Raw genomic sequence first — 19,870 nt, 5'->3', positions numbered from 1 at the left:
GAATAAGCTAGATTTCTAAACCCAATTGAGTATGTATAGTATTCCCTCTTTCAGTCATTTCTGATGAGATTAAGATTCACTCATTCCCCTTCATCTCCCTTCTCTTTCCCTCTATTGTAAAAGTTTTTTCTTGTCTCTTTTATGTAAAATAACCTCTCCCATTCTCTTTTTTCCCCTTCTCCCAGTACATTCCTTTTTCATCCCTTAATTTTGATTTTTTAGATATCATCCTTTCATATTCAACTCATACTTTTGCCCTCTGTCTATATATGCCTCTTCTAACTGAAGAGAAAATTCTTATGGGTTTTCTTTCCATGAAGGAATATAAAGTTTAACTTTATTAAGTCCCTTACGATTTCTCTTTTCTGTTTAGCCTTTTATGCTTCTCTTGAATCTATATTTGAAAGTCAAATTTTCTACTATTTAGCTCTGTTCTTTTCATCTAGAATGCTTAAAAGCCCTCTATTTAATTGAATATTTATTATTCCTCCCCATAGGATTATGCCAATTTTTTGCTTGGGGGGGGGGGGGAAGGAGGTGGTTCTTGGTTGTAATCCTAGCTCCTTTACCCTCTGAAATATCATTTTCCAGGGCGGAGCCAAGATGGCAACAAGAGAGGATCATCTCTTAGGTGCTCTCTCATAAAATTTCTAAACTAAGGACTCTAACTAAATTTTCGAGAGACAGAACCCACAGAGGGACCCAGTGAGGCAGTTCTCCTACTCAAGGTGAACTGGAGAAGAGCAGAAAGGCTCTGCTCCCTGGGGTTGGAGGGGCGGCCTGCCAGAGCAAAAGAACATCAGTCTCTCGGAGGCAGTCCCAGGGCACTGGGAGCCTAGGCTAAAAGCAGCGGGGGGAGTTACCTGATCTACACCCTGGGAAGCACTAGGCACAAACTGGGGGAACAGTGGGGGACTGCTGTCAGAGCAAGCATGTGGAGTCCAACCCTCAGGGCACATAGCGAGCAACATGGTCATGCAGCAGCCCAGATCCAGGAAACAAAAGCAGCTGGAGCCGGTAAGCATAAGCCCCCAGAGCATGAGCCCACTGAACGAAGGAAGGGGAGTGAAGAGAGAGAGAGACTGCAGAGCTCTGTCCTCTGTCCCTGGAGCAGGAGGCTGGTGTTCTGACCACATCAGATCCTAATTGCAGTTTAGGCCCCCCCCCCACCTCAGTCAGGCAAAGGGGGGCGCTTATGGTCATTCACAGACCAGGAGGGAGGACAGAGCCTCACACACTGAGATCCTTGTAGGAGTGTCCCAAAAGCTCAGGAAGCACCCCCAAAACAGGCTCAGGCTGGGAAAATGAGCAAGCAGAGAAACAAGAGGAACACCACTGAGAAATATTTTGCCTGTGAGCCCAAGAAGGATCAAAATACTCAGTCTAAAGATGAGGAAGCACAAGCTCCTGCATCTAAAGACTCCAAGAAAAACAGAAATTGGGCTCAGGCTATGACAGAACTCAAAAAAAACTTTGAAAACCAAATAATGGAGTTAGAAGAAAAACTGGGAAAAGAAATGAGAGAGATGCAGGAAAAACATGAAAATGAAGTCAGCAGCTAAGTTAAGGAGAGCCAAAAAAACGCTGAAGAAAAGAGCATGCTAAAAACCAGCTTAGGTCAAATGGATAAAACAGTTCAAAAAGTTATTGAGGAGAAGAATGCTTTAAAAAGCAGAATTGGCCAGATGGAAAAAGAGATAAGAAAGCTCTCTGAGGAAAACAAATCCTTCAGACAAAGAATAGAACTCAGGGAGATTGCTGAATTTATGAGAAATCAGGACTCAATACTTCAAAACCAAAAGAATGAAAAATTAGAAGAAAATGTTTAACATCTCATTGAAAAAACAACTGATATGGAAAACAGACTTAGGAAAGATAATTTAAAAATTATTGGAATCCCTGAAAGTCATGATCAGGAAAAGAGCCTTGACATCATTTTCAAAGAATTACTACAGGAAAATTGCCCTGATATCCTAGAAGCAGAGGGCAAAATAGAAATGGGGAGAATTCACAGATCCCCCCCAAGAAAGAGATCCCAAAAAACCAACTCCCAGGAATATTATAGCCAAGTTCCAGAACTCCCAAGTCAAAGAGAAAATATTACAAACAGCCAGAAGGACACAATTCAAATACTGTGGAGCTGCAATCAGGATCTCACAGGACTTAGCAGCAACTACATTAAAAGCTCATAGGGTTTGGAATATAATATACCGGAAGGCAAAAGAGCTTAGAATGCAACCAAGAATCAACTACCCAGCAAGGCTGAATGTCCTCTTCCAGGGAAAAAAAAGATGGACTTTCAATGAACCAGGGGAATTTCAAATGTTCCTGTTGGAATGGCCAGAACTTAAAAGAAGGTTTGACCTTCAAATACAGGACTCAGGTGAAGCACAGAGACTGGAGGAGAAGGGGAAAATATGAGGGACTTAATGATGATGAACTGCATGTATTCCTGTATAGAAAAATGACACTGATAATACTCATATGAACCTTCTCAGTTAAATAGAGCAGGTAGAGGGAGCTTTTATAGTTGAAGGACAGGAGAAAGCTGAATTCGAAGATAAAATATGGTATAAAAATGGAGTCAATAGAAAAAAAGGAAATATAATGGGAGAAAGAAAAAGGAGAGGGAGAATAGGCCAAGATATTTCATACAATAAGATTTTTCTTTATTACAATGAGCTATTGCAACGATATGGGAGGGCGTAAGGAAAGGGGGAAATGAGGGAATCTTCACTCTCATCAGAGTTGACTAGGAGAGGAAACAGCATATATACTCAATGGGGTATAGACATCTGGAATAAGAAGGGGGGACAGGGGAAAGGGGGGATGTGAGGGATGTACTATGGAGGGAGAGTGGTCAGATATAACACATTTTCTTTTTTACTTCTTGCAAGGGGCTGGAATTGGAAGGCTTGTGTGGGACCATAGGGCCAGGTGGAAGCTGGGCCTAAGGGATGGTAGGGGGGCTCGGGGCCTCTTGGCCCCAGGGCCAGGGATCTGTCTGCTGCACCACTCAGCTACCCTACAGCAAAGTCAGAGTGAAAGAAGAGAGAAAATATAGTACATGGTAGTGGAGAAATACGAAAGGAGGGAGTTGCAATCAGCAATGGCAACAGTGGAGAAATATGGAAGTAACTTTTGTGATGGACTTATCATAAAGAATGTGATCCACCCACAATAGGGTTGGTGGTGTTGGAACACAGACTGAAGCACATTTTTTATTATTTATTTTTTGGGGGGTGCAGGGCAAATGGGGCTGGGTGGCCTGCCTGGGGCCACATAGCAGGTTGATTGTTGGGTATCTGAGCCCGGATTTGGACCCAGGTGCTCCTGGCTCAAGGGCTAGCGTTCTGTCCGCTACCCAGCCACCCCTACTATTATTACTATTTTATTTTATGTCTTTTTTTTTCTTTTTATGTTTTTTGCAGGGCAGTGGGGTTGGGGTGGCTTGCATGTCACACAGCTGTGTGATTGTTGGGTGTACAGGGCTGGATATGGGCTCGGGTGCTCCTGGCTCCAGGGCTGGTGCTCCATCCATTGCACCACCTGGCCATACCTACAATTATTACTATTATTTTTTTTTAATTTTATTTTTTTTCTTTCCCCTTTATTGCTCAAGCAAGTCTATATTTTTTGGGGGAGGGGGTATTTTGTTTACTCTTAAACAAGAATATTTTATTAATGTATAAAAAACATTTGTACAAAATGAGAATAAATTAAAAAAAGAAATATCATTTTCTAAGTTTTCCAATCCCTTCAATAAAAACTGCTAAATTTTGGGTTATCCTGAGCATGGCCCCCTAACACTTGAATTGTTTTTTTCTAGCTGCTTACAGTATTTTCTCCTTGACCTGGGAGTTCTGGAATTTGACCATAGTCCTGGGAGTTTTCAGTTTGGAATCTCTTTCAAGAAGTGATCAGAGGATTCTTTAAATTTCTATTTTCTTCTCTGGTTCAAGAATATCAGGACAATTTCTTTCAAGATAATGTCTAGGCTCTGTTTTTAATCATGGTTTTCAGTGGTTCAATAATTTTTTTTATTATCTCTCCAGGATCTATTTTCCAGGTCAATTGTTTTTCCAGTCTTCAATTTTTTCATTCTTTTGACTTTGTTTTATTGTTTATTTATTTCTCAAAGTCGTTAGCTTTCATTTGCTCAATTCTAATTTCCAAGGAATTCTTCTCTTTAGTGAGCTTTTGTTCCTCCTTTTCCATTTGGCCAATTCTGCTTTTTAAAGCATTCTCCTATTCATTGACCTTCTGCCCCTCTTTTACCATTTGGCCTGGTCTGTTTTTTAAGGTGTTATTTTCTTCAGTATTATTTTGTTTCTTCTTTGCTAAGCCAGTAACTTGTACTTCATGATTTTCTTGTATCATTCTCATTTCTCTTCCCATTTTTCCCTCTAGCTCTCATTTGGTTTGCAAACTCCTTTTGGAGCTTTCCCATGTCCTTAGACAAATTCATATTTTCTTAGAGCCTTTGGATATAGGTGCTTTAACTTTATGATTTTCTGATTGTGTGTTTTCATCTGCCCTGTTAACATAACTTTCTATGGTCAGAATTTTTTTTCTGTTTGCTCATTTTCCACCTTATTACTTGACTTCCAACCCTGTTAAAGGAAGGCTCTGCTTTCTGGAGTGGAGGGTGCACTGAAACCATGAGGAATCCTCCCCACTCCACTATAGCTGCAAGCTCTGAGGTGCTAGTGCTTGTCTTTACCCAACTGCCACCCAGAACTGTGACCTGGATTTGAGTAAGGGCAAAGCAACATGAGTCCTGCCTCAGTGCTGGCAAAGAGACCCCTATAATCCTAATCTCCTTCTGGCCTGGTCTTTGACCTTCTTACTGTCTGTAGAGGGGAGCTTTGGAAGCAGCCACTGCTGCTTCTGATTTGGTGGCTCCCAAGGCCTGCTCTTGGTTTTTTTTTGTTTTTTTTTTTGTTGGGGCCAGGTCTGGGCTGGCATGTTCTCTATTGGGATTGTGCTTCTCTCTCACTCTGGTGCAACACTTTTCCTCCCAGTCTTCTAAGGTATATTCTTGTTTTTTTGTGGGTTTGGCTTCTCTAGAATTTTTTTTTAGGTTTTTGCAAGGCAAATGGGGTTAAGTGGCTTGCCCAAGGCCACACAGCTAGATAATTATTAAGTGTTTGAGACCAGATTTGAACCCAGGTACTCCTGACTCGAAAGCCAGTGCTTTATCCACTACACCACCTAGCCACCCCTAGAATTTTTTTAAGAGTCATTATTTAAACTTTTGGACAAGTTTGCAGGAGAGTTCATGCCAGTCTCTGCCTTTACTCCACCATCTTGGCTCTGCCTCTCAAGACTTTCTGTTTTCTATACATTATCATAGCTTATGCTCAATTGAAAAGCAATGGGTCCCTAGGCTTGGCTGGGATACTATATAACTGGCACTTTCCAAATGATGCTTGAGGCCACTGTGTACCATCCCCCCAACATTCTAACTAGGTCTTCTCAAAGATAATGATGTCATTAAGGAAGACCAACCCTTGTAGGTGCATGTCATTCATTCCCCTTCTCCAACAGTTGGTGGTAAGTGGCAGTAGCCCAATTTGCCTCTCCTTGAGCTGGTAAATTCTGGCTGGCATTTAAAAGCCCTTCAGAGAGTAGCTTCTGGTAAGACCAGTACCCAGAGCCCTTCCCCATCCATTGAAAAGGAAAGAGATATGATGACCATTAGACATATTTCCATATGCAATATCCTCCAATTAGTCCCCCTGCCTTGAATCTGTTCCCATTCGAATCCATGTTCCACTCCAATATTAAATTATTTTTCTTAAAGCACAATTCTGATCATGTCATCTCCCTACTCAATGTGGCCTCCGGGACAAAAGAGCAAGTCTTCAGGCTGCTATTTAAAGATCTTTATTCTCTTTCCTTCCCTCTACATCCTCAAATTCCAGACACTGGCTTCCTTGCTGGTTCCATCCCTGAGTTCCTGTCTCCATGAATGGAATGCTTCCCATTTCTGGTCTCTCTAGCTCTTAGTCCTTCTGGTCCTCCCCTGACCCTCAGGGGCTAGTTGCTACCCCCCCCCCCCCACTACTGCTTACCATCCTGAGCTGACCCTGCATTTGTTCTACTTTGTCTCCCTATTAGACTGTACACTCCTCAAGGGCACAAATTGCTTTTATATTCACTCTCCAGCCTAGAGGAAGTGCTTTACAAAGGCTATTCTTCTTCCAGTCCTCTGGAGATGTCAGAAGCTTCTAATGCTTTCATCTGGCTTTGCCTCTGACTGTCTCCTGCTCTTGTCCCAGATCCTCATGTCTCAGGTTTCCTCTCCTTTCTTCTAGCTCCTACAGGTGCTGTGTCTCTGGTCCCACCCAGGCTCTGGGGTCTCCCCCTAGCCCAGCATCCCTCAGTCACTCTCTATTAATTTAGGTGTTGCTGCCTTTCTGAAAAGGACACCAAGAACTGCCTTCTTTCACTTTCTGAGGGATTCCACTCAGAATCAATGCACCTAGGTAGTCTAATTAAGATTCTTTTCAAAATGCCTCTGACAGAGCTCAACATAAAAGAGGAGGATACCCAGTCCAGCCCTCCTTTGGTAGCTTACACCTTGTTGTTTCAGGGTCTTGTTAGTGCTAGGTGAGGCAGCCCCCAGGGATATTACAGATGCACATCTCTGTATGCTTGGCCCTGGGAGGTCCCCCAGCAGACCCCTCCCAAAGAAGGAAGCAACCCCTGAGCAAGAAGACTTTGCACACTCCCTACCTGCTCACAGAGCGAGCGTAAGCCCATTTCTTCCATCTGGTCCAGTTCATAGGTTTCCCCCAGCATTGGGTTAAATGGCTTAGCGATGCGGTTGACAGTAGTGGAGTAGGAAGACACGGAGAAGGCAGCCACAAAGCACATCTGCTCTGTGGAATTCTCACACTTGACGGCCTTGTCCAGCAGTTCGTGGTACTCCAGGTCCTCCGTCAGCCGCTGGAGCATGGACAGGGGCTCATTAAAATTCACCTGCAGACAGAACAACACAAGGGCCCCACAACTCAGTTTGGACAAACCTTTCAGGTTTTGCTCACGGCTGCCCTTTCTGCCAGGAGGAGATCTGAGCAAAGTCAAAACACTTTAAGACTCAGTTTCCTCATCCGCACATAACTCAGATAACTGCCTAAAGATATGGGATCCAGGCCATCTCCAGGAGCCCATCAGGTCATGGCATAATGACCATTCTGGAAAAGGCAGAAAGAAAATGTTCTTGCACACCATTCCCCTTCCTGTGATCATCATGATGTGTGAGTTGTGCCATCATGCCTAGGACGACATGGTCCTTTTTGTTTATGAAGGACAATGATGATTATGTAGACATATGGATAGATGTTTCTGACACACCTAATCAATAAGCATTTATTACGTGCCTTCTATAGACCAAGCACCGGGGATTGTCACTATTTATCGTTTGTTCTCACCAGGGGAGGTGATGCCACGACAAGCATGTGAATTGGACTTGAGTGAAGGGGGGCTGAGCTTAATCACTAGCCTCACTTCTCCTCCAGAGTCTTCTGGGTCCAGTGACCAGACATGGATCGACTGGAGATGGTCACAAAGTTAATGTCGAGTGTCTGAGAGTGGATTTGAACTCAGATCCTCCTGACTCCAGGGTCTGCACAGCAAAAGCACCAGGGATATAAAGAAAGACAAAAGATAGCTTCTGCCCTTAAGGAGCTCACAGTTTAAAGGGTAAGGGACAATATACAAATAAATAGGTGCAAACAAGTTATATACAGGATAAATAAAAAATAATTAGCAGAGGAGCAGCTAGGTAGTACAGCTTAACCCTGGAATCAAGAGGTTAAGTTCAAATGTGGTCTCAGACACCTGCTAGCTGTGTGACCCTGGGCAAGTTACTGAACACTTCCATTAAAAAAATCATATTAAAACAAGGTTAGCAGAGGAAAGGCCCTAGAATTAAGGGGGATCAAGAAAGGCTTCCTGTAGAAGGGCAAGTTAGCCAGGAGGCAGAGATGTGGTTTACTTTGGAGATCTCCAAGCCTTACATTTGGATGCCATCTTAGATAATTGATAAATTCAAAGACTCTCAGAACCCCTAGATCACTGATTCTTTGGGTTACTCCCAAGTCTTAACTGTGAAAACACTACCGTATCAAGAGATTGTAAGAAAGACTAACTTTGGTGAGATCACCATCTTCTTTACATCCATAACTCTCCAATTCCCTCATATGAGCACAATCTGCTTCCATTCTACCTCCCCCTCTACTCTGCCACCCCAAACTCTGTTCTCCATTCTCGTGTAATTGCCAATCCCTCAATCCCTGTGTCTCTCCCCTGTGCTAAGTACACATTTCCCCATCTTAATCCCTTGCTCAACCAGCTCAACTCTGTATTGTCCTCTTTTCTCAAGTCCCGTGATCCTTGTCATACTATTGCACCCTGTTAAATGTCAGCCTTTGATCACTCCCTCTCTGTCTTCTGCCCTTGCTCCTGCTTACCTGTTGACAAATGAAGTTGGAGAAAAATCACACAACTGTTCCACAAATTTGTGCTACGTAACTTTAACTTGGTGCTTATTGCTGTTCACCAATCCTATTCTACCTCTCTTATGAACTTCAAGGTAGCTCTTTCAAATCATCTTTCCTTAAACTTCCTATGGCCCCTGCACCATTTCCTCTCAGCTGAGAATTTTACCTCATATTTCACTGGAAAAAAACCTGAGCTAATTCACCAAGTCTCCCATCATTCCCATGCCTTCTGCCACTCTCTCCACCTTTAGCTGTCTCACATTAGGATATGGCTCTTCTCTACATATGGTGAAGTTATTCCATCACAACCCACTTATCTCCAATCTTTCCTTGTCTTCTGGATGCTTCTATACAATCTACATGTCTACAGGCCCATGTCTCTCTAATCCTCACTCCACCCATGAGACTCTGCTAGCTCCCATCCTATAACTCTTTTCCATTTTTTTTTGGCTAAGATCCCAGAGAAGGCTGTCAACAAGCTGTCTCCTTTTCCTTTCCTCTCACTTCTTTCTCTCCTCTCTGCAGTTGGGCTTCAGACCTCTTAATTCAACCAAAATTATTTTTTTTTCTAAACTTACTAATGACTTCTTCATCACCCAATTCAGTGGTCTTTTCTCAGTCCTCATCTTTTCTGCAACCTTTGACACCACTGATCTCTATTCTTCTAGATACTCTTTTGTTCAGGTTCTTGCAACACTATCCTCTTATTTTTCTTACCTGTTTGAATGCTCCTCAGTCTTCTTTGCTGGGACTTCAGGTCACATCTCCTAAATTAAATCTTTGCTCTGGCCTGCTTTCCCTTTAGTCCTAGCCTTCCTCCTGAGCTCCAGTATCATATCTCCAAATGTCTCTTGGATCCCAATTATCATGTTTATACAAATACCCAGATCAATATATATCCAGCCCTATCTCCAGTATTACACTCCAGATACCTTTCACACTGGATATTCTTTTATTTTTTTTGGATATTCTTTTAACATCTTAAACCCAAGGTATTCAAACTTGAACTAGTTTTCTTTATCCTTAAGCCCTTCCTTCTTACTAACTTCCCTATTGCTATTGAGGGTTATCATCACCCAGACTTAAAACCATATCATCTTTGATTCCTTTTTCTCTCACCTCTGCAAGCCAATCTGTTGCCAAATCTCATTTGAACCTTAACAACACTTCTTGTACTCATGTCGCATCTTCCCTCTGAGCGTAGCCATCATCTCATTCTGGACCATTGCTGTAGCCTGCCAGTGGGTCTGCCCACCACAGTTTCTCCTCACTCCAGTCCATCCTCCTTTGAGCTGCCCAAGTGATTTTCATCAAGCACTGCTCTGGCTGTGTTACCCCTATGTTCAATGATTCACCCCCAGAATCAAACACAAAATCTGTTGTATGGCTTTTAAAGCTTTTCATTCCTAGTCACCCTGCCTTGACTCTGCCCTCTTTGCTGCTCCTCCATCTCCCATGGCATGTTTGCCAGCTCTCCTCCACATTTAGATCTCTTTCTTTCCTCATCTCTGCTTCCTGGGTTCTCCAGCTAAAATCTCACCTTCTGCTACCAGACTTTCTCCATCCCTGTTACTGGTACAATCTTCCTTCTGTTAATGACTCCCAATTTAGCCTGTCTCTGGTTTGGCTGCATGTAGTTGTTTGGCATGATGCTTTCTCCATTAGACTGGGAACTCCTTGAGGACAGGAGCTGTCTTGCTTTTCTTTGTATCCCCAGAGCTTAGCCCAGGGCATATTAGGCACTCAATAAATGCTTGTTGGCTGACTGATGCCCCAATGACTTTACTTGAAGAGTTATCCAATGAAAGACCTCAGTCTTGTTCTGCTGATCCCCATGGATCTGACCAAGGATCAAGAGAGGGAAGATGCAGATAGGCAAGCTTTGGTTCAACAAGGAGGGAAATTTCCCAATGATCAGAGCTGTCTTAAAGGGAATGGACTGTCTTGCAGATTTCCACCACCTTCCTCTTCACTGGGGATCTGTAAACACTTGTTCCTTGGCCAAGTGGATGGGGGTTCTGATAAAGCAGGGCTCAAGATGCAGAAGTCTTTGTCCCACTCCTTACCTGAATCTTGAGGCACTCCCAACAACATTCCCAACAAACAGCTCTGTTGCATTCCTCTAGGGATTGGGGACTGACTACCCAGACAATCAGTGGTATCCTCACCAATGTGATGACGAAACCATCTTACTCAGAAGCATATAGAAAACTCCCTCAGAGCCACAGTTCAGTTGTGAGGTTGAAGCCGCAACATGAACACTGAGTGAGGCAACTTCACTCTTGGAAGGGTGATGGGGACCAATTTTGCTAAGTAGCAAACTCCAATGACTGGACAAGCAGGTTTGAGTTGACTCTTTCATGGTTAGTTTAACCCCAACAAAGACTCTCACTTGAGGACTCAAAGGATATGAATATAGTCCCTTTCTTAGACTAATCACTAATTGCTTTCGAGAATGGATGTACCAGTTCCCAACTTAATCAAGGTCTGTCTTTCACAGTGACTGTCATCTTTGTCAGTTGACATGAGGTAAAAACAGAGTAGTTTTGATTTCCAGTTATCTTATCATTAATAGCTTAGAATAATCACTGTTAATTATCAGTACTTTGAATATTTAACCATTAGGAAATATTTGTTTGGATATTTGTTCTAATTTTTTATGTCTCTTGGATATGAGTCCCTTAATCTGAGATGTAAAGACTTTCTTTTCCTAGTGGATGGTTTGATTTCTTAGCCTAGCAGATGCTTTGATTTTATTCACACAAAGGTTTTCCATTTCTTGTAACTGAAATAACCTATTTTATCTTTTGAGATCTCTTCTGTTCCTTGTTTTACTATGAGTTCTCCCCTCACCAAGTCCTCTCCTAGTTTTTTATAGCATGATCTTTTATATTCAGGTCACACATCTATTTTAAGTTTACAGTGGCATATGGTTTAAAGTTGTTTTAAATCTAATTTTCACAGAACTGCCTTCCATTTTCAGTGAGCTCTTGCCAAATAGGGAGCTCATGCTCAAATAAAATCACTCCTTCATTTATTAAAAACTAGTTTACTGAAAGGAATTTCTTTTGATTCTTGCTTATTAGTCTGTTCCATTTATTGACTTTAATATTTCTTAGTATCAAATAATTTTTAAAAAATAAGTTTTAGGAGGCAGCTAGGTGGCGCAGTGGATAGAGCACTGGCCCTGGAGTCAGGAGTACCTGAGTTCAAATCCGGTCTCAGATGCTTAATAATTGCCTAGCTGTGTGACATTGGGCAAGCCACTTAACCCCATTGCCTTACAAAAAAACCCCAACAAAACAAAAAAAACCTAAAAAAAAAATAAGTTTTAGTTGATATCTTTTATTTTTATATGACATGCATTTCCTAATTTATCTCTGCTTTCTCATTAAACAAGATTAACGAACACATTTTACCAATTCTGACACTAGATTCAATATTTTATACCCACAGTCCTTCACCTTTGTAAAGGGGGAATTATTATATACCTCCTCTTTGGGACCAAGCTTAGTCCTATTCTTACTGAGAAAGTTTCTGTGTTTCCCAATTATAAATAATGCTAGCTTTAGGTTATATGTCTATATACTTCTCTATATTATATTAAAAAATGCCTCTCAGGGTTTAGACCATAAATGAGTTTTGTACTTTTTGTTCAAGGTTTTTCCTTTATTAACCATGTGATTCTAAATGTTTTTGTTTTTATTATCATTACTGTTTATTGTTTTTCTAATGTTGAACCTTTCTCATATTTGTGGCACAAATCCAACTTGATCATAATGAACATATTTCTGAATATTGCTTTCCTCTTTTTGCTAGATCTTATTAAAATTTTTACATGAAAATTCATTGGTCATATATTGGACTTCACATTTTTCCTCTGCAATTTGTTGAGTATATATAACAGGGGGGAATTTGAGGTGTAAGTTGACTTTCGAGTAGTATATAATCTCTCAAGGAGACTCTCAAGGGCACGGACTATCTCACTTTTGGTTGTAACCCTACTGCCTAGCCCAGTATCTGACATGGAGCAGGTGCTTAACAAATGCCCACTGTCCAAATGTTTAACAGTCACAGTTACCTTCAAACACTAGCAAGTCTGTGAAGGAAAACTTTTCTTACAACATACCTGGCAAGTGACCTTTAACTTGAAGCTCTCTACTGATGGACAAATCTGCCATCTCTGGAGACAACACATTTTACCTCTGAATACTTTGACCTGTTGGGGCCTTTTGCCTATGTTTGCCTCTTCATTGGCTCTACCTAGCTGCCTTTCAGCCAAGCAGAATAAGGAGGATCCTTCCTTCAGGGGACAACCCTTAAGATAATTATAGACCAGTGACATTCCTCTAAGAGCACTCTTTTAGAGGCTGAATATTACCAGATCCCTCTACCAGTCTTCAAGTGGTATGGAACTAGCCAAGTCCTTCACCCTCCTCTGGATATTCTCCACTTACCAAGGTCCTTCCTAAAATTGAATCCTGTATCTGACAGGTGACACACGACCAAAAAGCAGCAGATGGAGCCTCTCTTACCACCAGGATCATCATCTTAGACTGCTTTCTTGGTAACCTTGTACCACTATGGAATGTGCAGTCCACTAGCGCCACTAACCTGTTTTCAGAACAAGCTTTCTGACCATCTTTCCTTGTATAAGACTTCAAGTGTGAACTTCTCTATGTTCAGTTTCATCTAATTTGGATTTGATTCAGTGTTCAAGCACATGAAGATCTTTTTGAACCTTGTTCCTTTGTCAGTGTGTTGAACAATTCTCCCAATTTTGTTTCATTTGTAAATTTGTTAAGTACATCATCTTTAGGTCATTGATAAGTGTGTTAAAAAAACACAGGGCCAAGCACAGCCTTCCAGGCTGACATTAAGCCATCATTAATGACATCTCTTGCTTCTGGTCATTCAATCAGTTCCAAATTCATTTAAATGCACCATTGTCTTCTTCAAATGCCTCTATCTCCATTGTGAGTTGATCCACCTTGATGGATGCAGCTCCTCCCAGCAGTTCAGAGAACTAGGACAACCCTAGGAGACCTGCTTTGGACAAAGCTATCCACATCCAGAGGACGAGAAACAAAGCAAAACAAAACAAAAGCCTTTGTCTCTTTCATAAACACTCTAGAGACTTGATCAAATGCTATGACACTCCCCTCATCTACTAATTTAGTAACTGTCAAAAAGGGAACTAAGGTGAGTCTGGAAGACCTATACTTGATAAAGCCTTTGTAATTACTGCTGCTTCTGCAGGTGGGCCACTCTCGTTGGTCTTAGCTTTTATCTTGTCACTAACAGATGATTGTGTGACTCTGTCTTACTTAAATTCAATTCACATTCAAGTCAAGACATTATGCCTTTAATTCTCTTTGAAAACAAACAACCACCACCACCACCACCACCACATTCTAGAGTTCTAGTAGGAATCCAAGTATAGATCCCTGGCCTATAGTTGGTATGCTCCCTCTTCTCCCCTACTAATAGCCATGGCTTAGCTGTCAAAACTGCCAGTTCTTTTTCTTTTCTTTTTTCAATTTTCTTTATTTAAGACAATGGGCTTAAGTGACTTTCCCAAGGTCACACAGCTAGGCAATTAAGTGTCTGAGGCCAGACTGAACTCAGGTCCTCCTGACTCCAGGGTCAGTGCTCTAGCCACTGTACCATCTAGCTGCCCCCAACTTCAGGTCAGGTACCTGAAGATGGAATTATTCTGATCCAAGTGACTTGAACTCACCAAGGGCAGGCAGGGACTTTCTGACCAGTTCCTTATTTATCTCAGCATATTAACTTCATATGACTTATTTTTGTTTGAACATTTCTAGTCAAAAGATCACTCTTTTTGGATAGAAAACAAGTCATGTGTGAATTGAGTAGCTTTGCCTTCCCTTTCTCCTAGGTCACCATTGCCCTACCCCATGAAAAAGAACTCTTACCCTCCCCTCCTTTCACTCACACTCCTCAGCAGTACTCCTTGCCACCATGATTTTTTTTTCTCCTTGGCTTTCCTTACCTGCTGCAGCTCCTCTATGATTCAGTCTCTCTACCATGATTATGATAAAAAATGGGCCAGGCTTTTATGGTGTTTATTCAACACCTGCACATGTGATTCCACCTCTTTTAAACAAATTAAGAGTTCCCTGAACATTTCTCTGTCTCCTTGGTTAAGTCTCCTCTTTTCAGGTAACTGGAATTGTTTCTCTTGATGTCTTCTTCTTTTTGGGGAAAACTACCCATCCTTCTTGGGCTTCCCTTCTGTCTCTGGAATTGACTGTCCCAAAACCTAGGGTTCCCAGCCATTCCTAATTTTCTTCCCCTTGGGTATCACAAATCTCAAGGTGGAAAGGTCACTTCCTCCAAAAGGTCTCACCATTTCCTCTTGGTAGTTAAAAATCCCATCTAGAGTGGAATTTCCCTCAGTTGGCTCCTCCACTTTTGGCGGGATGAAATGATCAAGGCAAAGTCCTTTCTTCTTGGCTTTGGACAAAGAACACACGGCTCCAGAATCAAGTGTGACTCATTGACAGTCCCTCATTACTGCTAGAAATTGTTTTTTCCAGTCTGTTTCTTCTCAGGTGATCCACAGTTTATGCCATACTGACAAACATCACTATGATTTTTGCTTGTAAGCTACTTCTCTGGTTTCTGAATTTGCCCAAATGAGTATCTCATCTGCATAAATAACATAACCATGTCCTCTCTTTTACCTAACCTTGTTCTGATGGCCTTACTGCAAGCTCTGGCTCTCATCCTTGCTCCATGTGTGACCCTGTGTTTCTCCTTTCAAAAATGTGTCTCATGACCCCAACCTCAAGGAGCTGTGCTGGGAGAACAAGTCAGGGTCCCAACTAAGAGAGAAGTACTGCATGATTTACTGTATAAACATTGTCAAGTCCCTTGGCTCTAAAAGTTTTAGGTTCTTCAACCTTGTTACCCAGACAGACTTGGGATTACTTTTCATTATGGGAACCAAAATATAAAGCTTTAAAAACCATCCAGGCCCCTCTGGCCAGGACCCCAGCCGCCCCTGTCTGGGCCCCGCTCACGTACAGGCATGGGAATCTTAGACAGCTCTTTGCCAATACAGTTCTTCATTATGCTCCAGAGGTTAACGTTATAGTTTGGTTTGTCAGGTATACGTGACCTCCTTTTGACCTTGCGTGGCATGCTCGGGGCACGTGAGACGTTTCCAAACACCTGCCAAAGAAACAGGAGGAGGAGCTGGGGACTAGGGCCTCAGCCTGAGGAAACGATCTCCTTTTGGGCAAGTAGGGCTCAGGCCACCCGGATAGTGCCCATATTCTGACCCTGGGCAGGACTGGGACTACAGGGCCCTGCCTCCCTTGGACATCCACGGGGCTCATCCCTGTAGCTTCTGGCTGCCTTCTGAGCAGGGAAGCTCAAGGCCTATGATGGAGGCAGCTTATGTCCCTTTCCCAGACAGAAGCATCCTAATTTGGAAAAGACCTCATTGAAAATTCAAGAATGGAGGGATGATTTCTATTTTTGTCTTCTAGGCCACAGACCCTTTGAGGTCCCTTATTCATCTACTTCCCCATGGCTGGAAGCCCATCATCTCTGGCCAGGTTACTCACATGATCTTCTGCATTCCAGGCCTCCACTGTGCTTGCCTCATTCCCGCCTGTCGCAGCTCTGTGGAAAACACAAAGGTCAAATGGTATTTGTAGGACCTATCCTGCAGTCCAAAAGACTTAATGACTCTCCCAAACTGGGCTGTTCTCAGTCACTATAGCTTAACCAGATGGTTTTCCAACTTGGTCCCTCCAGGAAAAACCTTCCTGAAAGTCAAATGAGGACCTGGAAGAAACTCAGGTCTGTAGAGGGCCAGCTTTTTTAAGTCCTCCTGGGATGGTAGGGGGTTTATGTTTGTTATCCAGGGCTCAATCTTGCTAGGATGAGCAGAAAGGCTCATCATGAGGTTGGCCATAGGGTGACTAGGTGGGAAGCAGGCGATCAGCAGGGTCCTTTCCACCCCTTAGTCAGTTCCTCCCTGAACTGACCATCTACATGAAGAGACAGAGGAGTCATCACACTGCCCACACTACAAGAACTAAGGATCTGAAAAAGCACAATGGACACAGCTATTTGCTGTTGACCCTGTGGATGGCAGTTGTAATCTTATCCTCACTATGCAGTAAGTGGCATAGGCAGAATTATCTCCATTTTGTAGTGAGGAAACAGGCTGAGAGGTGACAGGTTCCCTGTCTTAGTTATACTGTCATGGCCTTGCCCCTGCTCAGGGATGGGTGGTAGACCCCTGCACAATGGGGAAACAGGCAACAGGAAAGCAAAGGGAGCCTTCCCTGCTCCAGGAAATCTGGTGCCCTTTCTGACTCTGCTTCCTCCTGGACATCACTAGCTTCTGAGATTTTGGCTAGGACAAATGATTTCTAAAGTGCAAATACGGTGTCTTGGTTGTGCTTCTCTTGCTCCAATTTTCTGATTTTTCTTGGTGGGGCTGCTATTTTCGCAGAACCACAGTAAATTCTTCTGTCCACCCTTAACTGCCATCTACAATCACTTGACCAAGTTTCCTCAAGTTTCTCTCTGTCACGTCCTGAAGTTGTCCATTCCTCTCCAGTCCTCATCCAAGTCTTCATTGTTTTACTGTGCTTCTGTCCTCTCCCCTCTCCCCTACTTCCAAAGGTCTACTAGCTTCTTAGGGCCTCTGGGGACAAGGCTGGCATTGCCCTCAAGGCCTTCCATGGGCTGGCTCCAAACTGATTGCTCTACTCTCATTCTACATCCGTCCTGGTCACATATTCCCTAATACAGTGAAACTGGACTATTGGTAATGAGGATACTAACAATTGTTAACACTGCTTTTTTAAGGTTTGCAAAACACTTGACAAATGTTACCTCCTTGTATTTTTTTAGGTTTGTTTTTTTTTTTTTTGTAAGGCAAACAGGGTTAAGTGGCTTGCCCAAGGCCACACAGCTAGGTAATTATTAAGTGTCTGAGACTGGATTTGAACCCAGGTACTCCTGACTCCAGGGCTGGTGCTTTACCCACTGAGCCACCTAGCCGCCCCTCCTCCTTGTATTCTTAAGGCATCCCTATGAGGCAGATGCTCTTATTATTAACCCCATTTTACAGCTAAGGAAACTGAAGTGAAATGACTATTGAGTGAGATGAGGTTCCTGATCTCAGGTCCAGGGCTCTACCCATCACACCACCCAAGCCAATGTACCACCTCATCCTAGGGGTTTGTCCTGGTCTTCTTTTCTTTGCCGATCTTTCCCTGCGTGCCCCCAACTCCTGAGAATTGTCTCCGAATTCTCCAGAAAATGTTCTCTCTCTGCCACGGCATGCTGCAAAATTAATGGAAACTCCACTGGATTGGGAGAGAGGACACTTGAATCTGGATGTCACCAATTTTGTGACTGGGGCAAGTCACTTTCTTGGCACCCCAGTTTTCTCATTTACAGTCTCTTCTTCAATAAGCATAAGGAAAGTGCTTTGTCAGCCTTAACAGGCTCCAGAGAAGTGACCCCTGACATTGGGGTGGGCCATGGGATCCGTTGCAGACTCAAGACTCATGTTACAGTCTTGGACATGATTGTAAGGTACTGCTGAAAAGTGGTCAGGGTAGCCAAGGTGTAGACATTTGTGCTATGAAGACAAAAGTGTAGCCCCAAGCCACTCATCCATTGCAAGGTGGAGAATGGAGAGGAACACAGGCACAGGTGGGGCAAAAGCTCCCGAACTGTGGAGGATCTCATGGACAACTAGGCCATTTCTGCCCTGGGGAAAGAAGGTCATCCTGCATGGACTGTCTTCATCTGAGCAGCTTGTGTCACTGTTGGAAATTTTTGAAAGATATTTATTCCTTCTGTGGAACTCAAATCTGACCCTTCTGTCCCAGGTGTTCTCTGGTCCCAAGAAGAGTTTCTTTATTCCCTCTTTCCCCAGAGAGTCATTTAGTTCATCCATCTCTTAAGATCTGGTCCAGGACAAATCTTTCTAGTTCTTACAACCCATTCCAGCAAACAGTAAGTAAGGGTTGGGAGGCAAGGCTGAAAAGGAAACAGGACCTGTCCCCAAGAAGCTACTCTCTCTTGGAGAGAGCCATGGGAGAGCAAGCCCTGGTCCTGCCTCAGATGCTGACTAATTGAGTAACCCTGAATATAAACCCACAAACACCATGTTTTGGGGATCCCTTCTTAGGCTCCAGCTTGTGAACCTCTGGGGTTGGGCAGGGATGGGCTAGGTATAGAGGAGGCACTTAGTTAATCCATGTTTATGGGATAAAGCAATAAGGGGGACACCAAGAGCTAGTTTAGGGGACAGAAGATGGGACCTCCCATGCTCAGTAGGGATATAGCAGCTCATTTCTACCTGCCTCCCAGTTGCCCTGGAAGTAGGCAGTTCAAGAATTATCACCCCTTTCAATAGATAAGGGAATAGGTGTGGGGGGGAGCCAGGACCAAAGGACATGGAACTAGGAGAGTTCAGAGGAGAGAGGACTTCTTGTTAGGAATCAAGACATGTTTTCATGGATCCTGAAGGACAGGTGGAGATGGAAGAGTGAGTTGGCATGAGGTTGTTCATCTTTCATGCCCTTATATCCTCTGTATTTTAATTCTCTTCTGGCTCTCCTGGTCTCACGACCACAGAATGACGAGTCTTGAACTACAAGTTGAACTACAAGCTACAAGCTGCTCCTGGACTTTAGAGAAAACCCCAGCCCCCACCCTCAATCCCATTTTAAAAATGAAGAAACATCACTGATGCCTGAGATGGTAACTTTAGAGAGTTAGTGAATGGTATGGCTAGGTCCAAGCCCTAGCTATCCCATCAGGGGCAGGCTCATATTGTGCACACTTTTATTATCTTCCCTAGAACCCTGAGGTACCTGAGAAATGTGTATGGGGCAGGCTTGCACAATTTAGCTTGGATTACAGGTGAAATGCCACTACAAGGGCTAGGACAATGAATGCAAAGACTTACCTGCTGTCTTTAGGATTTGTGATTACTGTGATGAAAGACGAGTCTTCCATGGCATCAAAATACTCTGTATCCTCATCTTCGTCACTGTTCTCCCCTTTGGCCCCTAGGAAGATGCTTCAGGTTAACCCCATGGCCACTAGTAAGTCCACTGTTTTAATATGAAAGAATACAGTTTCCAGCCATGTGAACACTGCTTACAATGATGCCAGCTTATTCAGGTGTCAGCAGTGACTGATACACTGTGATAACTGTGTGTGTGTGTGTGAAATGTATCCCCCCATTCCCATAATAATATTGATTAAAAATAATCCAGCCTACAACTCTCATCCCCAGAGCCCTTTCCCTTTAAGATTGGTCGACACAACCCTTTCTTCTCTACAGCCCT

The 19,870-nt window shown here is 43.1% G+C and overlaps 1 protein-coding gene across 7 annotated transcripts in view; it reads right to left on the bottom strand.

The window, feature by feature from the left end:
• OSBP2 (oxysterol binding protein 2) overlaps window positions 1-19,870 on the bottom strand; it is a 273,029-nt gene that overhangs the window by 16,783 nt on the left and 236,376 nt on the right. For 6 of the 7 annotated variants that reach the window (XM_074206362.1, XM_074206361.1, XM_074206355.1 and 3 more), the window contains 4 exons: window positions 19,486-19,588; window positions 16,109-16,166; window positions 15,564-15,710; window positions 6,742-6,987 (listed from right to left, as the gene is read on the bottom strand). In XM_074206362.1, coding sequence (XP_074062463.1) covers window positions 6,742-6,987; window positions 15,564-15,710; window positions 16,109-16,166; window positions 19,486-19,588 — 554 coding nt within the window. The remainder of the gene's footprint in view (window positions 1-6,741; window positions 6,988-15,563; window positions 15,711-16,108; window positions 16,167-19,485; window positions 19,589-19,870) is intronic. The other variant, XM_074206357.1, reaches the window with a different exon arrangement.

This window comes from Macrotis lagotis, chromosome X, assembly GCF_037893015.1.
Source record: "Macrotis lagotis isolate mMagLag1 chromosome X, bilby.v1.9.chrom.fasta, whole genome shotgun sequence".
NCBI lineage: Eukaryota > Metazoa > Chordata > Mammalia > Peramelemorphia > Peramelidae > Macrotis > Macrotis lagotis.
This window is presented reverse-complemented; position numbering and strand designations above follow the sequence as displayed.